General features: G+C 41.8%; 1 protein-coding gene across 4 annotated transcripts in view; it reads right to left on the reverse strand.

Moving 5' to 3' along the window:
- Positions 1-946: 946 nt before the first annotated feature.
- Positions 947-23,263, reverse strand: part of pik3c2g (phosphatidylinositol-4-phosphate 3-kinase catalytic subunit type 2 gamma) — a 140,797-nt gene continuing 118,480 nt past the window's right edge. For all 4 annotated transcript variants that reach the window (XM_081372298.1, XM_081372300.1, XM_081372299.1 and 1 more), the window contains 11 exons: positions 21,551-21,687; positions 21,034-21,203; positions 20,794-20,950; positions 20,592-20,701; positions 18,915-19,089; positions 17,219-17,337; positions 8,420-8,516; positions 4,597-4,651; positions 2,411-2,502; positions 1,560-1,685; positions 947-1,464 (listed from right to left, as the gene is read on the reverse strand). In XM_081372298.1, coding sequence (XP_081228424.1) covers positions 1,312-1,464; positions 1,560-1,685; positions 2,411-2,502; positions 4,597-4,651; positions 8,420-8,516; positions 17,219-17,337; positions 18,915-19,089; positions 20,592-20,701; positions 20,794-20,950; positions 21,034-21,203; positions 21,551-21,687 — 1,391 coding nt within the window. In that variant the 3' untranslated portion in view covers positions 947-1,311. The remainder of the gene's footprint in view (positions 1,465-1,559; positions 1,686-2,410; positions 2,503-4,596; positions 4,652-8,419; positions 8,517-17,218; positions 17,338-18,914; positions 19,090-20,591; positions 20,702-20,793; positions 20,951-21,033; positions 21,204-21,550; positions 21,688-23,263) is intronic.

Raw genomic sequence — 23,263 nt, forward strand, 5'->3', positions numbered from 1 at the left:
ATGCCTAATAATATATGATGGAAATGCAGCTCAGATCCAGGGACATTTCTGCATGCTATTTGGGAATGTGGGACAGTTTACCCCTTTTGGCAAAGAGTACTGGACAGTATAGGAAGGTGGATCGGCTTGACGATACCCATGTCACCAAGATTGTGCTTATTAGGGGATCAGTCTGTGTTACCGGGAGTTTTGAAATATGATTTTGTGGTTATAAAGGTGGGGGTGATTACAGCTGCCCGAGTGATTCTCAGTGTGTGGATGGATCCATCTCCTCCAGAGTTTAACAGGTGGAAAGAAAATATGCAGAAAATTGTGTCATATGAAAAATTCTTGGCCAGGATTAATGATGATATGGAGGGTTTTGACAAATCTTGGGGACGGGTTTTTGACTGAGATTGATGGATTTTTTTTATTTTTTTAGTGCGCTTCTCTTTTGTTAAGTCTATTATTTTTGTGGTGTTACATGTATAGGCACTTTATAATTTGATTTTATTGTACCTTTTTTGTGTCTGTCTGTAGTGGTTATTGATAATGGGCCCTAAATGCAAATGTGAATTAATCATGTGTTTGGAAGCTGTCTTCTTTTTTTTTGTGGGTGTTTGGTTTTGTTTTGTTAAAAATGTTAAAAATAAATAAAGACTTCAATGATAAAAAAGAAATCATAACTTGATCCTTGTGAACTGGCAAATACAGACGCATCTCAAATACAACCTTATTCTAAACTTATGAATGGGGTCATAATTCAGCAGTTATTGTGTCTTGTGCACTGCAAGTAAACATCTGTTATGTGAAAAGTTGGCTTATCCAGTATTCCACGTACCAGATCTCGGCCGGATCTGGGCCGACACTATGTTGAGTTCTGGAAAACCAGCTCTTGCTGTTACACTGTTCAGAAACTGCTCAACATTCTTTATGACTAAAGAGTTCTTAATTGCCATATATATTTATCAAGTTTTACTTTTATTAATTTAGCACTTCATACAATACAAATTCCTTCAAAACAGCTTTACAGTAAAAGCAGTGTGTGAAGAATCAGTGGTTTCTTCAACTTCAAGTACAACAAAGCAGCTCTAGAATACAGTGAATTCGATCTACATTAGTTTAAAGTACAGCTTTAACGTGTGTTTATGAGCAGCGAGACCAAGGAGACAGTGGCAAGAAACTCCATCAGATGAGTTTTATTAATACTGATCGCCATCTCTCCTTCATATTATATGATCTCTACCAGAATCTTAGAGATCTTATAAACAGATGATGATTCTGTGAAACTTTAAGCTTCATGTTCAGTGAGCGCTGGAGTAAAGCTGGTCTTTAAACCGCAGAGAAGCCCAGAGGAAACCACTTCTCCTGGTCCAGAACTCTCTCTCCCAGAACCACATTTGTGGCAGCAACGAAAGCCTTTCTGCTCTTCACCGTGACCTCCAGCACACGGCCGTGGAGCTTCAGCACATTCCTGTACTCGATCTGAGAGAAAACAGCAGATCTCACGCTCAGATTCACTGCTGTTGAAAACAAGTGATTCACAAACACCAGGTACAAGTGAAGAGGTTTTCTCTCACCAGTTCATTGAATGTGGGATTGTCGTTGCTGCGGACCGCTTTAGTCTTCCTCTTGCTCTGGTCGTGTGGATCGGGTCTCAGTCGCGTGACCACATATGCATCCGGACACGAACCGTTAGACAACCTCTGAGACACAGACACACACACACACACACACACACAGATCTGCTTCAAAACACACCAGCCAGCGAATGTTCTCGCAGCGTTATGAAAAAACGCTCTTCCAGTAACGGTAATATCATCTGGTCTTTAATATTGTTCTCAGAACGTTGGCACAAAAACATTATTTATACATCGTTCATGGAGTGTTTTAGTTGTATGTTCGTCTGATGTAAACTAAAAATACAATAAAAACAGCAATGTTGTGAAATATTATTAATCAAATAAATGCAGCCTTGATGAGCAGAAGAGACTCTTTCAAATCATAATTCTTCCAAACTTTTGGTCAGTAGTGTGAGTGAGTTAGGCCCTGTCCCAAATGGCACCCTAAGCACTCGTGGTCTTCCTACGAGTCCGCACTTTCATGGTGTAATGCCGCTTTGACTGTCAGGAAGAAGTCTGCTGCGGAATCCACATCAGTGCGGGCTTGGCAAAAGTGCGCATCGAGGGCACATATCGACCGTAAAGGGGGCGCTTGGGAGCACCCTTCTGAGGTCTAAAATGACAAATGGGACACCCTACGGTCTCACGGACCTAACGGACACGCGCACACGGCAGCCATTGTAAGTCCACAAGACCGAAAGTGCATATGAAGTGTGCCATTTGGGACAGGGCCTTAGTTAAGTGAACACATTAAACTTGTCATGTCAAATAATGATTTTCAAATCAAGAAGGGTTGAAAAATGACTCACAATATTTTTCAAGTGCTTTATCATGACAGATAGTTTAAAGTCTTTATAAGACAGGTAGAGCTGAATCTGTGGCCGGAGATGAGCATCTGGTTCTGAAACAAACAGAAAACAGAAACAAGGAGCCGCTAACTGATGCAGGAGTATTGCAGTGTTTTAAACAGAAGAAATAACTCATGTTAACCTGTTAAGCTGCAACCCCACTTTTGAAAAATCCCAAGAAATGACATACCCAAACTGAAACAGATACAGTTCATGAACCCTTTGTACTAAAAGCACAAGTATGATCTCATTTGAAAGCTGACACCTGGCAGTTTATTGTAAATGTAGAATTAATTATTGTCATAATGACAAAAAATGTTATAAATAGCTTCAAAGTTTTGTAAAGTTATTAAAAAATATTTTGTATGAAATATCCTCATGAAAATAAAATTGAAGTTGGCACTGGAGCAATCTAGAAATGCACTACAGCTAATGCCACATGTCTAAACATTTTATGTTTAAAATCTTAAGATAATAAGTCCAAAACTCTGTATTTAGTGAAATGTTTTTCAAGACCATGTCATGTGACTTTATTTTGATTTGACGCTAAGATGCTTCTGGTGTTTATTGCCATCTTCTAACCATCTATCCAGTATATTGTCTCTATTGTTTTGTGGTGCAAACGAGCCCCATTCAGTCTCAGTCTCCCCCTGCACACATTCACACCTCTCCAGCCTGGTTATGGCTCGAAATATGCATTTCTTTTGTCTGCATTATAGTTACTAACGACTGGCTATTCACAGGCTATTCATATGGTTTCAGTCACTAATTTCTTTTCTCAAAGTTCACATTTACATTTTAAACTGTATCTAATGCATTTCTTGAATAAAGAAACATTTCAGTAAGCATTCAAAAAATAATAAAAATATAACTTCTAGGTGGCAGGTGCACCTAGGGCTAGCTAGCATGTTAGCTTAGCACACCATCAATACACGACAATTTATGAGATTAAAACCATGTTTGTGCTTATAAACTTACTTTATAAAGCAAATCGAGTATTTTAAATAATTTTCTGTGATCTAATTTGGCTTCAGATAAAAAATCAGACAGAAAATATACTATTGGATAGTGTTCTGCACAACGATTCTATATAGATTAGCATTACATTATAAATATAATCTATTATTATGGAAATACCTGGCATGGATTGAAAAACACAGGTAAATCAAATATCATAGCAAACATGTTTATTGTCTTCAAAATGTCTGTATCTGCATGATACAGCCATAGTTACAGCGCGATCTCTTGTTAGCTGTGTGTGTGTTCGAGGCTTCCTGGATTGTCACATGATTATGGCACTTCTTCATGTTCTAATACTGTGCACAGGGCGGCGAGGGCGCCCTCAGGCTATTGGTATGAATTGAAAACACATTAACAGAGTATGCAAACGCTCATAATGATTACATCGACGCATTTGGGTATAAATTCAATAAATATTATTCCTGTCTATAGAAATCTGATGTAAACCTATGAGAATATATCAATATTTCTCCAAATCTGCACATTTTTGAGCTAAAGCCTAGAAGGACGTTGTTTTGTGTATCGCTGTCATGACGACGGCACGGGAGTTTTTTTATGAATGAAAGCGGCTGACGCGTATAATTCATATTAAAGGTATCGACCCATTTTTTCATTTCATAACTCCTGACACAAATTAAGAAATAACTGTCGCTATAAGTTTCTCAGAATACAATAGTGGTCAAATTCTGAAACTTGAGTCTTATATCTTTTTAATGATGTATAGTTTGTCAAGGTATAACATTAAATCTGATAGTAACTTTGAACTATATATAAATAAAACCGCTTCAGTGCGCCCGCGCTCTGGCAACGGTTAACAGGTTAAAATATAAAGCGCTTGGAAATTCCAATCCATTTAAACCTTCAAAATATCGCTGGTTTGGGAATAAAATACGTGAATAAATCCCTAAACAAGTCAAAGTCAGGCGACAACAGATGTGTGTGATAACTGAGATCATGAAACTGAAAGGAAGTGCAGCGTTTCATTGTGACTGAGAGACGGCGCTGTGACTATTATAGCTCTGATTTAGTATCCTCTTCATGCGAGTCCTGACATTTACACGGCAGCTCCAAAGTTTTAAACATCCCTAAACGTCACCGATATGTAAACGTCACCGAAGGAAAGTCACCTGATTTGCCGGCAGCATTCGGTCCATCCAGGAACAGACTGCAGACGTACTCGTTCTGTCATAAACACAGTGAAACATCAGTGATAGTGCAGTGAATTCTGGGAAACATCAGTGATAGTGCTGTGAACTCTGGGAAACATCAGCGATAGTGCTGTAAACTCTGGGAAACATCAGTGATAGTGCAGTGAAATCTGGGAAACATCAGCGATAGTGCAGTGAAATCTGGGAAACATCGGTGATAGTGCATTGAATTCTGGGAAATATCAGTGATGGTGCAGTGAACTCTGGGAAACATCAGTGATAGTGCTGTAAACTCTGGGAAACATCAGTGATAGTGCAGTGAAATCTGGGAAACATCAGCGATAGTGCAGTGAAATCTGGGAAACATCGGTGATAGTGCAGTGAATTCTGGGAAATATCAGTGATGGTGCTGTGAACTCTGGGAAACATCAGTGATAGTGCTGTAAACTCTGGGAAACATCAGTGATAGTGCAGTGAAATCTGGGAAACATCAGCGATAGTGCAGTGAAATCTGGGAAACATCGGTGATAGTGCAGTGAATTCTGGGAAATATCAGTGATGGTGCAGTGAACTCTGGGAAACATCGGCGATAGTGCTGTAAACTCTGGGAAACATCAGTGATGGTGCAGTGAAATCTGGGAAACAGTGATAGTGCAGTGAATTTTGGGAAATATCAGTGATGGTGCAGTGAACTCTGGGAAACATCAGTGATAGTGCTGTGAACTCTGGGAAACATCAGCGATAGTGCAGTGAAATCTGGGAAACATCAGCGATAGTGCAGTGAAATCTGGGAAACAGTGATAGTGCAGTGAATTTTGGGAAATATCAGTGATGGTGCAGTGAAATCTGGGAAACATCAGTGATAGTGCTGTGAACTCTGGGAAACATCAGCGATAGTGCAGTGAAATCTGGGAAACAGTGATAGTGCAGTGAATTTTGGGAAATATCAGTGATGGTGCAGTGAACTCTGGGAAACATCAGTGATGGTGCAGTGAACTCAGGGAAACATCGGTGATGGTGCAGTGAACTCTGGGAAACATCAGTGATGGTGCAGTGAACTCAGGGAAACATCGGTGATGGTGCAGTGAACTCTGGGAAACATCGGTGATAGTGCTGTAAACTCTGGGAAACATCGGTGATAGTGCTGTAAACTCTGGGAAACATCGGTGATAGTGCTGTAAACTCTGGGAAACATCGGTGATGGTGCAGTGAACTCTGGGAAACATCGGTGATAGTGCTGTAAACTCTGGGAAACATCAGTGATAGTGCAGTGAACTCAGGGAAACATCGGTGATGGTGCAGTGAACTCTGGGAAACATCAGTGATGGTGCAGTGAACTCAGGGAAACATCGGTGATGGTGCAGTGAACTCTGGGAAACATCGGTGATAGTGCTGTAAACTCTGGGAAACATCGGTGATGGTGCAGTGAACTCTGGGAAACATCGGTGATAGTGCTGTAAACTCTGGGAAACATCGGTGATAGTGCTGTAAACTCTGGGAAACATCAGTGATGGTGCGGTGAACTCTGGGAAACATCAGTGATGGTGCAGTGAACTCTGGGAAACATCGGTGATGGTGCAGTGAACTCTGGGAAACATCAGTGATGGTGCAGTGAACTCTGGGAAACATCAGTGATGGTGCAGTGAACTCTGGGAAACATCGGTGATAGTGCTGTAAACTCTGGGAAACATCGGTGATAGTGCTTTAAACTCTGGGAAACATCGGTGATAGTGCTGTAAACTCTGGGAAACATCAGTGATGGTGCAGTGAACTCTGGGAAACATCGGTGATAGTGCTGTAAACTCTGGGAAACTCTATCGGTGATAGTGGCAAGGCAAGGCAAGTTTATTTATATAGCACATTTCATACACAATGGCAATTCAAAGTGCTTTACATAGAAGAAATTAAAATAATAAAAAGAAATAAGAATAATTAAAAGTTTAGAAAAAAAAAATACAGTACAGTACAAACAGTCGGACGGACAGTGGCATAGTGCTCATTCAGTAAATGCATAGCTAAACAGAAGTGTTTTGAGTCTGGATTTGAATGTGATACTGTAGGAGCACATCTGATCTCCTCTGGAAGCTGGTTCCAGCATAATAGCTAAAAGCGGACTCGCCATGCTTAGAGTGAACCCTTGGTATTTCTAGCTGATATGATCCTAATGATCTGAGTGATCTGTTGGGTTTATATTCAGTGAGCATATCTGCAATGTATTGAGGTCCTAGGCCATTGAATGATTTATATACCAGTAATAATACTTTAAAATCAATCCTAAATTTAACTGGGAGCCAGTGTAAAGACCTGAGGACTGGTGTGATATGTTCATATTTTCTGGTTCTGCTCAGAATCCTGGCGGCAGCGTTCTGTATGAGCTGCAACTGTCTTATGGTCTTTTTGGGAAGGCCAGTGAGGAGTCCATTACAGTAATCCACCCTGCTGGTGATGAAAGCATGCACAAGTTTCTCTAAGTCTTGTCTGGAAACAAAGCATCTAATTCTTGCAATATTTTTCAGATGATAGTATGCTGATTTAGTTATTGCTTTGACATGACTACTGAAACTAAGGTCTGACTCTAGTGTCACACCAAGATTCCTGAATTGATGTTTAGTTGTTCGACCCCTAGAGTGAAGGTATGCGTTCACCTTGAGAACTTCATCTTTGTTTCCAAACGCAATGACTTCAGTTTTGTCTTTGTTTAACTGAAGAAAGTTTTGACACATCCAACTGTTGACTTCGTCAATGCATTGGCAGAGGGAGTCAATGGGGCTGTAATCGTTAGGCGATAGGAGTGGCGCAAGAATTGAGCCTTGAGGGACTCCGCAAGTCATGGATGTCCACTCAGACTTATGGTCTCCTATACTCACACAATAACCTCTCCAATCTAAGTATGACCTGAACCATTTTAGGACTATCCCAGAAAGCCCCACCCAGTTTTCCAGCCTGTCAGGAAGTATGTTATGATCGACAGTGTCAAATGCAGCACTGAGGTTGAGTTGTACCAGCACTGATAATTTGCCTATATCAGTATTTAAGCGAATATCGTTTATTATCTTTATGAGTGCTGTCTCTGTGCTGTGGTGCGGTCGGAAACCAGATTACAAATTGTCAAAGTATCCATTCGAGCATAAGAATTTGTTCAGCTGATTGAAGACAACTTTTTCAATGATCTTGCCTATGAAAGGAAGATTTGAAATCGGCCTATAGTTGCTTAATATGGTCTTATCCAGATTGCTCTTTTTCAGGAGGGGCTTGACAACTGCAGTTTTCAGGGAGTTTGGAAAACTCCCAGAGAGAAGAGAGGCATTTACCACTTCTAGGAGATCTGCTTCTAAACTGTTTAACACACTTTTGAAAAAAGATGTGGGAAGTGTGTCAAGGACGCAGGTTGATGTTTTTAGGGTGCTGTACGGTTTCTTCCAAAATTTTGCCATCAGTTTCTTTGAAATTAGACATAGTAACTACTTTCTCAGGTGGTCTGATCTGTCTGGCCTAGTTCCATATTGAAAGCATGAAGGCTGTCTTTGTAGATGTTATAATGGACTACAAGTTTTGTCTTCCGCCACATGCGCTCTGCTTTTCTGCATTGTCTTTTCATATGGTGAGTGAGTGCAGTGAGTGAGTTCAGTCGGTGAGTGCAGTGATTGAGTTCAGTCGGTGAGTGCAGTAAGTGTGAGGGCAGTGAGTGTGAGTGAGTACAGTGAGGTGAGTGTGAAAGTGAGTGAGTGCAGTAGTGCAGTGAAATCTGGGAAATATCGGTGATAGTGCAGTGAAATCTGGGAAACGGCTCAGTCATGCTTACTCCTCTGCAGGGCCCGGAGAACAGCTCCTTCAGGTACCGGTTCAGCAGAACCATCCTCCTGCTCGCCGTGAAGGACATGTGGAACCAGCTGGGGAACCTGGAAGCAGGAGAACAGCGGATCAGGATCAGTGTGGCTCTCACTCACACACACTCACACAATCACTCACTCACACACACACACACACTTTCCTCATCAGGCCGGCTGTGGAAGAACAGCACTGACTGACTGACTAACTCACTCACTGACCTCACTCACTGACTGCACTCACTCACTCTCACACTCACACTCACCTCACTGCACTCACTGACTGAACTCACTCACTGCCCTCACTCACTACACTCACTGCACTCACTGACTGAACTCACTCACTGCCCTCACTTACACTCACCTCACTGCACTCTCACTCATTGCACTCACTCACTGCCCTCACTCACCGACTGAACTCACTCACTGCACTCCCTCACTGACTGAACTCACTCACTGCCCTCACTGCACTCACTCACTACACTCACTGCACTCACTGACTGAACTCACTCATCTCACTCACTGCCCTCACTCACTGCCCTCACTCACTGCCCTCACTCACTGCACTCACTCACTGACTGAACTCACTCACTGCCCTTACTGCACTACACTCACTGCCCTCACTCACTGCACTCACTCACTCACTGCACTCACTCACCTCACTGCACTCACTGCACTCACTCACCTCACTGCACTCACTCACCTCACTGCACTCACACTCACTGCACTCACTGACTGAACTCACTCACTGCCTGAACTCACTCACTGCACTCACTCACACTCACTGCACTCACTCACCTCACTGCACTCACTCACCTCACTGCACTCACACTCACTGCACTCACTGACTGAACTCACTCACTGCCTGAACTCACTCACTGCACTCACTCACTGCACTCACACTCACTTACTTACACTCACCTCACTGCACTCTCACTCATTGCACTCACTGACTGAACTCACTCACTGCCCTCACTCACCGACTGAACTCACTCACTACCCTCACTCACTGCACTCACCGACTGAACTCACTCACTGCCCTCACTCACCGACTGAACTCACTCACTGCCCTCACTCACTGCCCTCACTCACCGACTGAACTCACTCACTACCCTCACTCACTGCACTCACCAACTGAACTCACTCACTGCACTCACACAAATATTTTTTCACCTATCGTGCGTCTACTCTACACCCGTACCACTAAAAAGACGGATTATATCCGAGACTTCAGTCATAAATTAGTATTAATATTGATAGCATCACTGGTAGCGTCGTTGCTAACTTACTGTCCATCTGTTAAAATGGTGAATATATCAGATGTAAGTAGTCTACCTTTTGGTGCAGGTGAGGACACATTTGAGCTGCACGCACTGCATTCTGAGCTGGAAGCTGTTGAGAACCAGATCCACGACCTTTTAGTGAGGCAAGCCGAGCTGAGAGACCGGCGTTTAACTCTTGAAACATCACGCGCCAATGCACACAAATCAGTGATTAACGTTACTAACCCGCTGACTCCGACCTCGTCTACTCGTCTAGATTCGGAGCGGATCTTCTGTCGGATAACATCTCCAAAATATTAAATACTTTTTGACTAGTAACCGAAAGTCCAAATCATAGTCTCTGCTGCACCAATTTAACTGATATAAATTCTAGTGTTGAACATTGCATAGAAACTGTGTCTATTCCTCGTTTAGTAAGATCAAATAATAAATCTACTGCAGGATTTAGGAAAAATCTAACTGTTATTAAAACAGAAAATGTTGCTATTAGTAAACAAAAACAATTTCTAAAGCTAGGTCTTCTAAACATTAGATCACTCACACCTAAGGCGGTTATTGTAAATGAAATAGTCACAGATAATAGCTTCGATGTACTTTGCCTTACTGAAACATGAGCCCCGTCTGATTGGTCGTGGCGGCGGCGTTGCAACAATCTATAGAGATATTCTCAATGTTACTCAGAAAATGGGTTATAAGTTTAATTTGTTTGAAGTACTTGTACTAAATGTTACGCTCTCAGATGTAAGAAAAACATCCCTATTATCTCTAGCCTTGGCTAACTTATATAGACCGCCTGGGCCTTACGCTGATTTCCTAAAAGAGTTTGCAGATTTTCTCTCAGACCTATAAGTCAATGTCCACAAAGCATTAATTGTTGGAGATTTTAACATACACGTAGATAATCCAAATGATGCGTTAGGGGCTGCGTTTACAGATTTATTAAACTCCTTTGGGGTCAAGCAAAACGTTATCGGACGTTTAATCATACATTCGATTTAATTATATCACATGGAACCGATCCAATCAATATAGATATCATTCCATAAAGTGATGATGTCACTGACCATTACATGGTAACTTGCATATTACGTACTCCTGTAATACATCATGCTGCGCCGCATTATCGATTAGGCAGAACAATCCTTCAATCCACCATAGATAATTTTTCAAATTGCTTATCTGATCTGTCTCAGCTGCTCAGTGAACCCAAACAAACAGATGAACTAGAGGAATTAACTAGCACTATGAGCACCATTCTCTCTGGAAAATTGGATATTGTTGCACCCATTAGATTAAAAAAGGTCAGAGAGAAAAGTAAAGCACCATGGTACAACAATACTACGCATGTTCTAAAGAGAGAAACCCGTAATTTAGAGCGTAAATGGAAACAAACTAATTTAGAGGTCTTTAGAATTGCATGGAAAGACAGTATGTCACGTTATAAAAAGGCCAATAGAACTAATAGAAAACAACCAAAACAATCCTAGGTTTTTATTTAACACCGTGGCTAGACTAACAAATAAACAGACGTCACCTGAACAAAATATTCCGTTACAGTTTAGTAGTAATGATTTCATGAAGTTCTTATAATTCAGCCTCAATTATCACCCCGCAAGAACAATTACAGTGCTTTACAACTATACAACAAAAAGAGTTAAATAAACTTATCACCTCATCTAAAACAACAACATGTTTATTAGATCCTATATCAACTAAACTACTGAAAGAAGTGTTACCTGTAGTGGAAGAGCCTCTCCTCAATATTATTAACTCATCTTTATCTTTAGGTCATGTTCCAAGAACATTTAAACTGGCAGTTATAAAATCTCTCATTAAGAAACCACAATTAGATCATAATAACCTAGCAAATTATAGACCCATTTCAAATCTTCCTTTTACGTCTAAAATACTAGAAAAAGTTGTATCCGCCCAACTGGGCTCTTTCTTGCAAGAAAATGACATCTATGAAAAGTTTCAGTCTGGATTCAGACAGCATCATAGCACTGAAACTGCGCTCGTTAAAATCACAAATGATTTACTATTAGCTTCTGACCAAGGCTGTATCTCAATACTAGTTTTACTTGATCTTAGTGCTGCGTTCGATACTATAGATCACACAATACTCTTAGATCGACTACAAAATTATACTGATGTTCAAGGACAAGCATTAAGCTGGTTCAGATCATACTTATCTGACCGTTACCATTTTGTCTATTTAAATGGAAAAAAATCGATCATAACTCCAGTAAACTATGGAGTGCCACAGGGATCTGTGTTAGGCCCTCTGTTATTCTCAATATATATGCTGCCACTTGGAAATATTATAAGGAAACATGGAATTAGTTTCCATTGTTATGCTGATGACACTCAAATCTATATTTCATCACGGCCGGATGAAAACGCTAAATTATCCAAATTGACAGAGTGTGTTAAAGATATAAAAGATTGGATGACGCGCAATTTTCTTTTATTAAATCCAGACAAGAAAGATGTACTAATCATCGGTTCAAAAAACCGCCCACAAAACCTCTCATAATACAACTTTAACATAGTAGGATGTCCTGTTACTTTATCCTCTACAGTAAAAGACCTGGGTGTTATATTAGACTGCAACCTGTCTTTTGAAAATCATATTTCATATGTTACAAGAACAGCCTTTTTCCACCTTAGAAACATTGCTAAGCTACGTAACATGCAATCAGTTTCTGATGCAGAAAAGTTAGTTCGTGCATTCATGACCTCGAGACTACATTACTGTAATGCTTTATTAGCCAGTTGTCCTGCATCCTTAATAAACAAGCTACAGTTAGTCCAAAATGCCGCCGCTAGAGTTCTTACTAGATCAAGAAAATATGATCATATAACACCAATTTTATCATCACTACATTGGTTACCTATAAGTTCCGTATTAATTACAAGGTATTGCTACTGACTTATAAAGCCCTAAACGGCTTAGCTCCAGTCTATTTAACGGATCTTCTATCGCCCTATAATCCATCACGCTCTTTAAGATCACTAAATTCGAGGCTTTTGGTCATACCTAGGATATCTAGGTCCACCAAAGGTGGGAGAGCATTTTCACATTTAGCTCCAAAACTCTGGAATAGTCTTCCTGATACTGTTCGTTGCTCAGACTCGCTCTCCCAGTTTAAAACTAGATTAAAGACGCATCTCTTCAGCCAGGCATTCATTTAATACTTTTAATCTTACAGTTAAATCCGACCTCTAGTTTATAAACGCCAAAGGAGAACTGGCCCCCGACTGAGCCTGGGTTCTCCCAAGGTTTTTTTTTTTTCTCCATTAGGTCACCTGATGGAGTTTTTCGGTTCCTTGCCACTGTTGCCTTTGGCTTGCTCAGTTGGGGACATTTGGGGATATTTAATTTAATTAATCAATCAACAATACTATTGATCAGCATTACCAAACGTGGACGTTTTCCACTAGAAACAAACATTGATGTATTATTTTAATTTAATACTGTGAAGCTGCTTTGATACAATCTGTATTGTGAAAAGCACTATATAAATAAACTTGACTTGACACTCACTGCCCTCACTGACTGAACTCACTCACTGCACTCACTCACCGCCCTCACACTCACTGCCCTCACTCACTGCCCTCACTCACTGCCCTCACTCACACTGAACTCACTCACTGCACTCACTCACCTCACTGCACTCACTGACTGAACTCACTCACTGCACTCACACTCACTGCACTCACCAACTGAACTCACTCACTGCACTCACTTAGGCCCTGTCCCATTTCTCCCACCTTAAAACTTCCACTTGGTTTTGAGTGCCCTCGAAAGTAAAGTCCCCTCAACAAGGGGAAGTGGAGTTGAAGATCTTTCCCTATGAAATGGGACACCACTATATGCAAATTAAATATAACTATCCCAGTTATGATCAGGATATAAGTATCCATAATAATATGCTAGAAATCTAATAAAGAAATCAAATGTAAAATAACAAAGCATAGTTTATTATAGATAGATTAATGCTCATTAAAGCTAAAGTTATTCATTCAAGAGCTGGGAGTAATTTTCTCTTTGCCTTTAGTTGTTTTATTCACATTAAGGTGTAGCCTAATCATTAGCAGGTTTATTAGACGCTGCCACTTTAAGACCGATTGCAGATCTAATACACATTTTCTCCCAACTATTCCACAACTAACTCCCATTTAAGACATAAACTGTGATAAAGTGAATCTCCAAACCGGTCATTTAGCCATATTTTTGTCTGTATTTGATCGTTTAGACGCGCACATGAAACCCAAAGTATAGTTTGCTTGTCTAACGTTAGTTGCAGTCCGTTTCCAAATGCCCGCCGCCATGAGAACAGGATCAACGTCTCTGCGCGGATTATTGTGCTTATTTTAGCTCTTTTTACAATCTTACACGTCCCGCAATTTAGAATCAGCTGACACTGCATTTTACAGCAATCACTGATTGTGTTTAGTGCTGTTTGGGTTTAACGTTAGGGAGAAGTGACAGCGCGCTGTGAAGAAAAAGATGAAGCACTAGACGAACGCGAACTAGTTTTTTAATAGTTTTACCTCACATCTTCTTTTTATAATCCTTGGAAGCCAAAATCTAAAATAAAATTAGATTAACTACCCAGATAAGATGTATATTTGATGGGCAGACTCTCTCGAAGCACTCGGCAGGTATCATGAACATCGTCAGATAGATAGCTTCGTGAAATATTTTCTAACATTAGTGTTCAAAACTTAACAGTCCATTGGATGTGCATTAAACTAACATATTCCAACATATTTAGAAATTTTAGCATGCTTATTTGCGAAGATATAATTACAATTTAATTGTTCCTTTCCAGCGGTGTCCACCATCTTGTTTAAAAAAATTACCGGCTTGCTGAGTCCGCAAGGTATCCTGGGTAATTTCATCTTCCACTTCATTTTAAGTCTGCATCGGACCGCACTATGTTTTGAGGGTTGATTTTAAGGGGAGAATAGCACTCCCCCTTGCTCTTTAGAGTATTGGGACACCCTACCCCTACACGAGAACGCGCAAAAACAAGGGTTAGGGCAGAAATCTAGGGTAAGGGGAGGTATTGGGACAGGCCCTCACTCACTGCACTCACTCACTGCACTCACACTCACTCACTCACTTACACTCACACTCACTGCACTCACACTCACTGCACTCACCGACTGAACTCACTCACTGCACTCACTACACTCACTGCCCTCACTCACTTACACTCACTCACTGCACTCACTCACACTCACTTACACTCACTCACTGCACTCACTGCATCTCACTGCACTCACTCACTGCACTCACTCACTGCACTCACTCACTGCCCTCACTCACTGCACTCACACTCACTGCACTCACTCACTGCACTCACCTCACTGCACTCACTTACACTCACTGCCACTCACTGCCCTCACTCACTTACACTCACTGCACTCACTCACTGCACTCACTCACTGCACTCACTTACACTCACTGCCCTCACTCACTTACACTCACTGCACTCACTCACTCACTGCCCTCACTCACTGCCCTCACTCACTGCACTCACTCACTGCACTCACTCACTGCCCTCACTCACTGCACTCACTCACTCACTGCACTCACTTACACTCACTGCCCTCACTCACTTACACTCACTCACTTACACTCACTCACTGCCCTCACTCACTTACACTCACTGCACTCACTCACTGCCCTCACTCACTGCCCTCACTCACTGCCCTCACTCACTGCCCTCACTCACTGCACTCACTCACTGCCCTCACTCACTTACACTCACTGCACTCACTCACTGCCCTCACTCACTGCACTCACTCACTGCCCTCACTCACTGCCCTCACTCACTGCCCTCACTCACTCACTGCACTCACTTACACTCACTGCCCTCACTCACTTACACTCACTCACTGCCCTCACTCACTGCCCTCACTCACTGCCCTCACTCACTTACACTCACTGCCCTCACTCACTGCCCTCACTCACTGCCCTCACTCACTGCCCTCACTCACTGCCCTCACTCACTGCCCTCACTCACTGCACTCACTCACTGCACTCACTCACTGCCCTCACTCACTTACACTCACTGCACTCACTCACTCACTGCCCTCACTCACTGCACTCACTTACACTCACTGCCCTCACTCACTTACACTCACTCACTGCCCTCACTCACTTACACTCACTGCACTCACTCACTGCCCTCACTCACTGCACTCACTCACTGCACTCACTCACTGCCCTCACTCACTGCCCTCACTCACTGCCCTCACTCACTGCCCTCACTCACTGCACTCACTCACTGCACTCACTCACTGCACTCACTCACTCACTGCACTCACTTACACTCACTCACTTACACTCACTGCACTCACTCACCTCACTGCACTCACTTACTGCCCTCACTCACTGCACTCACTCACTGCACGCACTCACTCACTCACTCACTGCACTCACTTACACTCACTGCCCTCACTCACTCACCTCACTGCACTCACTTACACTCACTGCCCTCACTCACTGCCCTCACTCACTGCACTCACTCACTGCCCTCACTCACTCACTCACTGCACTCACTTACACTCACTGCCCTCACTCACTTACACTCACTGCACTCACTCACTTACACTCACTGCCCTCACTCACTTACACTCACTGCCCTCACTCACTGCACTCACTCACTGCACTCACACTCACTTACAATTTCAATTTTTTCAATTCAAAATGAGCTTTATTAGCATGACTGTGTAACACAATGTTGCCAAAGCATCAACATATATAAATAATAAAACAAATAAAACATATATGTATAGATCATGTCATATGTAGCATAGTAAATATAAATAAATAGATAAATAAACACAATCTATCCTAATAAATGAATAAATACAGTGGGTCTCTCTAGAGAATTAGCTGACTCTGGCGTTGTGAATAGCTAACACATATTTAGCCGCGAGTGCAGCTGTACTATCATCTTCTCCCAGTAAGAAGAACATTTTTTCAGTGTCACTCAGTTCAGAGAATGATGGAATCAAGATTTCAAATCTGGGCAGAAAGGTTTCTCTTATACTGGAGTATTTAGAGCAGAAGAGCAGAAAGTGTTCCTCATCCTCAATGTGCTGTAGGTCACAGTGTCTACAGATCCTCTGCTCTCTCTCTGTCCATGTTAGTCTACGTCTTCCTCACACTCTCCTCTACACTCACTGCACTCACTCACTCACTCACTGCATCTCACTGCACTCACTTACACTCACTGCACTCACTCACTTACACTCACTGCACTCACTCACTGCACTCACTTACACTCACTCACTGCACTCACTCACTTACACTCACTGCACTCACTCACTCACTGCACTCACTCACTGCATCTCACTGCACTCACTTACACTCACTCACTCACTGCACTCACTCACTGCACTCACTCACTGCACTCACTCACTCACTTACACACACACCTCCTCGGGCCAGCTGTGTAAACAGAATCTTACTTGGGCAGTGTGGACTCGATGAAGTGCTTCTGAAGCAGCTTGTGGAGCGTCTCGAACTGAGCAAAGCTCTTGTGACTGATGACGAAACCGTCCTCGATGGTCAGCTTCAGCTCGTACGTCTGACAGAGGAGAAGCATTGCTGTCATTAGGAGTCATTAGATGTCTGCTAGAGTTCAACTGTCTGTGAAGGCTCGAACCCGAACACTGCTCACTACGCTTTACTACACAAACACAACCTTCCCTGTTTATTGGTAACACATTACAGTAAGGTTTCATTATAACTAACATGAACTAACCATGAACAATACATTTGTTACAGTATTTATACATTTTTGTTAGTTACTTAAAGGGGGGGTGAAATGCTATTTATTGCATACTGAGTTTTTTACACTGTTAAAGAGTTGGATTCCCATGCTAAACATGGACAAAGTTTCAAAAATTAAATTGTACGTTTGAAGGAGTATTTCTGTTCCAAAAATGCTCCTTCCGGTTTGTCACAAGTTTCGGAAAGTTTTTTTCGAGTATGGGCATGTGTGACATCATATGTAGCGGAATTTCCTTATATGGGTCCTAAGAGCACTTCTCCGCGGGCGCGCCAAGCTCGTAGACCAGACAGAGAGAGAAGAGAGCGAAAGCAGTACCTCATCAAAGCGCTCTGCTCGGCTTTTGGAAGTCAATGTCACCAAAGAAGTGGGTTTTTGGTTGCCAGGGCAAGACAACCCTGCACAGGGACCAGTGGATGGAGTTTGTTTTTCCAGAGCATCAACGGAGGTTGTGCAAGACTGTTTGTTCCCTGCATTTCGACGATGATTGTTTTATAAACAAAGCCCAGATCGACGGATTTGCAGATCGTCTAATGCTTAAGGATCGAGCAGTCACAATGATAAAGGTTCGCGGTCGTGCGTTGGAACCCGCCAGTGAGTAAAACTGCTTCAAAAATGTCTCTGTGTTGTTAGCTCGGCACGTTAGCACAGCTTTAGCTCCGCCCACACGGCCCGCCTTCAGCCGCTCGTTTTTTTCCGGAAAGACTCGGTACAGCCTATCTTTCTTTTATAAATATAATAAAACTAAAGACTTTTTGGAGATATGAAGGATGCAATACTACTCTATAGGTACTCAAGATTAACAGGAGATTGAGTGAAAATGAGCATTTCACCCCCCCTTTAATACAAATAAAGCTGTTCATTGTTTGTTCAATGTTAGTTCACAGTGCATTAACTAATGTTACCAAAATTTTAATAAAGTATTAGTAAATGTTGACATTAACATTAACAAAGATTAATAAATGCTGTAAACATGCAGTTCATTATTAGTTCATGCTAACTAATGTTAACTAATGAACCCTATTGTAAATTGTTACCGTTTCATTTGTAAACATTATCTACATTAATTAAACTAACAATGTTACTCTATATTTGAACATGTACGTTATGTAAAACATGCTGGAGGACCTGAAAGAAGACAATGTGTGTGAAAAAAAAATATTTACTGCCCAAATATACTTTTACTTTTCTGTATACTTGTCATTATAAGCCAAGATTACGCAACCATAAACTGAAGTAAGACTGCCTTATCTGAGATAATCTTATTTTTAGTTCAAAAGATTAACAGCACAGTTGAATACTCTTCACTGAACTTCTTTTCATCCACTCTTCATTCAATCCTCTTCTTGAAGGTCTTCCTGAAGGAATCTTACCACATCTTTGCCGCTACCACTGTATTTCTGGATCACGGCCTGCTGGATGTTGGATGTGTTGGAGATCCGGCTGTCAGTCAGCGGCTCCGAACGTCTGCCGGAGGAAAACTGCACCATATTGTGGATCAGGAAGTTTAACTTCACTGGGAAACTCTCCATGCTCTCCTTAATCTTTCTGAAACAGAAAATAAAATCTAGTCCTAAAAAAGTAGAACCTCCACAAACACTCAAAGGGCAGCAGGATAATTGTGTTGAAGGCCTCAGATTCGGCCGGCCTTTTTTGCACAGGAATGAAATTGTGGTGTAAGAAGAGAACATGTTCTTACAGATGTGTAAAGATCTACTGAAATCATGATCAGATATTTAAAATAAACATGAAAAATCCACATACCGCAAACTCTCCTTCTGCTATATTCATATTTAAGGCCCTATAAACTCACATGTGTGACACTTTACAATAAGGCATTAGTTAACATTAGTTATTTCACGGCTCTGTGGAATGCTTGATTCTGATTGGTCAATCACGCCATTAAGCGGTAAATTATTCCCAGATAACAACCGCTGAAAACAGAAACACAGGCCCATCCGGGTCACTAAAGTCAGCAGCGCTATACACTCGCTCGGAACGTTTTTTCTCCATGGAAGTTTTGCGTTTGGAGAGCTAATAAAATATTAAAACTCAGTCGAATCAATATTTTGTGTACAGTTATTTAAGTATGCCATCCAGTATCGTGGACTTGCTCTCTCATGTTTCATACAAACGCAGCAACCGCCATTTTATGACTATTGTTTTTTACACTGTTGGATTATAAGATACAAACAGGTACGATTTTAAAACAGTTTCATCTGAAATCAATACCTCTGATCCCCATAGTTATTTATGTGGTGAAATGCTGTGTAATAAGTGGTATGACTGTATACCGTATCTCTTAAATGTCCGTCTAGTTTGATCTTGCCGCTGAAACTGCTCTCTCCGCGGAAGCTTTGCGTTTAAACACCTAATAAAATATTTCAACTCAGATAAATATTTTGTGTCTAATTATTTACTGATGTGGCAAGTATCCATGTAATAAGTGGGATAATGTACATCGAGCCGGTTGTTATCTCAGAATAAACCCCTTCAGGTGTGTGTGTGTGTGTGTGTGTGTGTGTGTGTGTGTGTGTTATCTCAGAATAAACCCCTTCAGGTGTGTGTGTGTGTGTGTGTGTGTGTGTGTGTGTGTGGACATGTTTTTCTACACTGGTGGGGACTTAAACCTGAATGCACACAGACTCATGGGGACTCGTGTCACCGTGGGGACCTAAATTGAGGTCCCCATGGGTACAAAAGCTTATAAATCATACAGAATTTGTTTTTTTGAAAATGTAAAAATGCAGAATGTCTCCTGTGATGGGTAGGTTTAGAGATAGGGGCAGTGTAAGGGGATAGAATATACAGTTTGTACAGAATAAAAACCATTACGTCTATGGAGATTCCTCACAAAGATAGTGCACCAGACATGTGTGTGTGTGTGTGTGTGTGTGTGTGTTATCTCAGAATAAACCCCATTCAGGCTGATGGAAGACCTGATCCTGAACACCCTGTCGGGTTTATTCTGAGATAACAACCGGCTCGATGTACATTATCTCGTACTTATTTCACTACATTAGTTCCAGTATTCTCTGATCTCTGCTAACCGGGTGAAATATGAAGTGGCCTCGAGCTCAGAGTCGTGTGGCCGCAGGTTATTGTGAACATACTGAAGATCCCGGACATCCTTCATATCAGGCATTCCGGCCGCCAGCATCTACACACACACACACACACACACACACACACAGACCGTCAGATAACAGGAGTCAGTGAAGTGAAGCTGTCGTGTGTGTGTGTGTGTCTCACCGGCTGCAGGAGGCTGAGCAGCAGTGGTGTGTGCACGCGCAGGCTGTTGTAAGCGTTACAGCACAGCTCCACGAACCGATGGAAGCGCTGAGGGTTCTCACCGCCACCTGTGATAAAGCGCTGCATCTCCGGTGTGAAGATGAAGGGCGTTCGATCTCTGCATTCACAAACACACGCTTCTTTTATAAGGGTTTCCTTTTGATTACTCGAAGACTACGAGACAAGAGAACAAACACTCGCCTCTTGATGCTGCCGAACTTCTGCGCGTTTCCCATGATCTTCCCGAAGTCGATGTGGAACATGTGGCCGCTGTGTTTGATCATGATGTTGTCGTTGTGACGGTCACAGATGCCCAGAACAAACGTGACGACACACCAGCCGGCACACGAGTGGAGGAAGTTCAGCACAGCCTGGGGGAAGGACAGTGTGAGTGTATGTATGTATGTGTGTGTGTGTGTGTGTGTGTGTGTGTGTGTGTGTGTGTGTGTGTGTGTGTGTGTGTGTGTGTGTGTTTCTGCTCTCGCTGTCTGAATGACAGCTGTACATTCATTTTTTCCCACTTAGTTTATTTTGCACATTAATATTCACAGTAAGAAAATTACAAGTTAAAACATTTGGTATCAATATTTTACGTGAGCAGCGATACTCTCGAAACAACGTCAGTATCGCAAGTATTTACACTTATTTTCACACTCAAACTGAAAAAACTGATTGCAGAAATAAACAGGTTAGTTTTGCTATAGTACTGATCTGTCACCTTCTCGTAGTCCTCTTTAGTCTTGTTCCTCATGTGGAACCACTTCTCTAAGGTGTCTTCCCTCAGTGCTCCGGATAAACCCCATTCCTGATGGATCGTTGCCAGAGTCACTGCATCCTGTACCACTTCCACCAGACCTGAATACAGTCAAACCAGTGGTAAGAGTAAACACACACACATTCATACTCACACACACAGAGGTTATTCTGGGTGGAGACTTGTTCTCTGTCGAGGGTAAGCATTTCAGAACTGTGACCATTGATTATATGGCCCATAGTTGCAGGTATCCCGGTGTATCTCATGTGTTTTGTATTGTGTTTGGGCTCAGCAACCATTGCTCACTTTTTTGATGGAAGTGAAAGAGGAATACTTAAGTTAGGCAAGTTAAACATTTTTGAGGCACTTTTGTGTTTATTTGGTCCATGATCCTAACTTTAGTGTGTTAGCAGTGTTTGTGTAAAGTTCTTTGTGGACTTTAGTGTAGACTAATGTCCAGTATTGCCTTTAGATATGTGTGATTGTCTGGGGTGAGTAAGCTTCTGTGTTTGGGTTAGCTCTACTTCTGTGTTTAAAGCTTTAAAAGCTTTGTTCGAGAGCATTTTTGCTGCTATTGGTCATTTCTGTAGCTGTGTGCTATTGGACCTGTTGTGTCAGCTGAACTTCTGTGTAGGAAGTAGTGTTACTACTTAAGTGTAGTTACTGTTGAATTTAGTAATGGCTTCTTTAGAAGACTTCCTAAAGGAACCTTCAGAAGAGTTACATGAGTTTTTCACAAAGGATCAACTTTTGCAGTTGTCCCCTTATTATGAAATTCCCATCACAAGTAGTGAGAAGCGACTGAAGGATAGTGTGAAGGAAATCATTAGAAGTGTTTTGATTGACAATGGTGTCTTGAAGGTTAAGCAGGATTCCCTACAATCCATGACTGCTCCTTTGTCTGAAGCTGCAATTGAGCTTAGGCTCCGAGAGCTAGCTTTCCAAGAGAAACAGCTACAGGTTAATAGAAAATTAAGAGAGAGTGAACAAGAGGCTAGGGAGAAGGATAGAAAATTAAGAGAGAAACAAATGCATTTTGAACATGAACTGTCTCTTAAAGAGTTGGAATTAAAGGCTGCTGCTTTAACTCTAAGAGGTGATATTTCTCAATTTGATGTTGGTAGACATATTACGTTAGTACCTCCTTTTTCTGAGAAAGATGTTTGCTTTTACAATGTGTTTTGGTGGGAAAAGCTCAGGAAGCTTATTCTGCTCTAAGCCTTGAGAAGAGTGCTAATTATGATGAGGTTAAAGCAGCTATATTGAAGGCATATGAGCTGGTTCCTGAAGCTTACCGCCAGTGCTTTCGAAGTTGTACCACAACACTTCTGTTGAGTTTGCAAAACAGAAGGAGAATCTGTTTGATCGGTGGTGTCACCTCTGGAAAGATGAATGTGTATTTAAAATAGGTCATTTATGTAGAAGAAATGTGAAGAAATCTTTGAATTTGGAGCTTTCTAGCCTGAGAAAACCCAGAAAATGTATTTTTAAGAGAGCACAGTTAAAAACAACAAGAAGGTTAGGCTACTAACTTAGTGAGTCTCTGTGACGAGTTTGCCCGTGATTTCGAGATAGCCCAAAATGTCCGGGATTCGGCTTTTGCGTTCTACAGTCGCCATTCATCATGTTTACTGTGGCGAGCAGGACGAGGCTGAGGGCCGCGAGAGAACGGCGCGA

The sequence above is a fragment of the Scardinius erythrophthalmus genome, assembly GCF_964197995.2.
Source record: "Scardinius erythrophthalmus genome assembly, chromosome: 8".
Taxonomy (NCBI): domain Eukaryota; kingdom Metazoa; phylum Chordata; class Actinopteri; order Cypriniformes; family Leuciscidae; genus Scardinius; species Scardinius erythrophthalmus.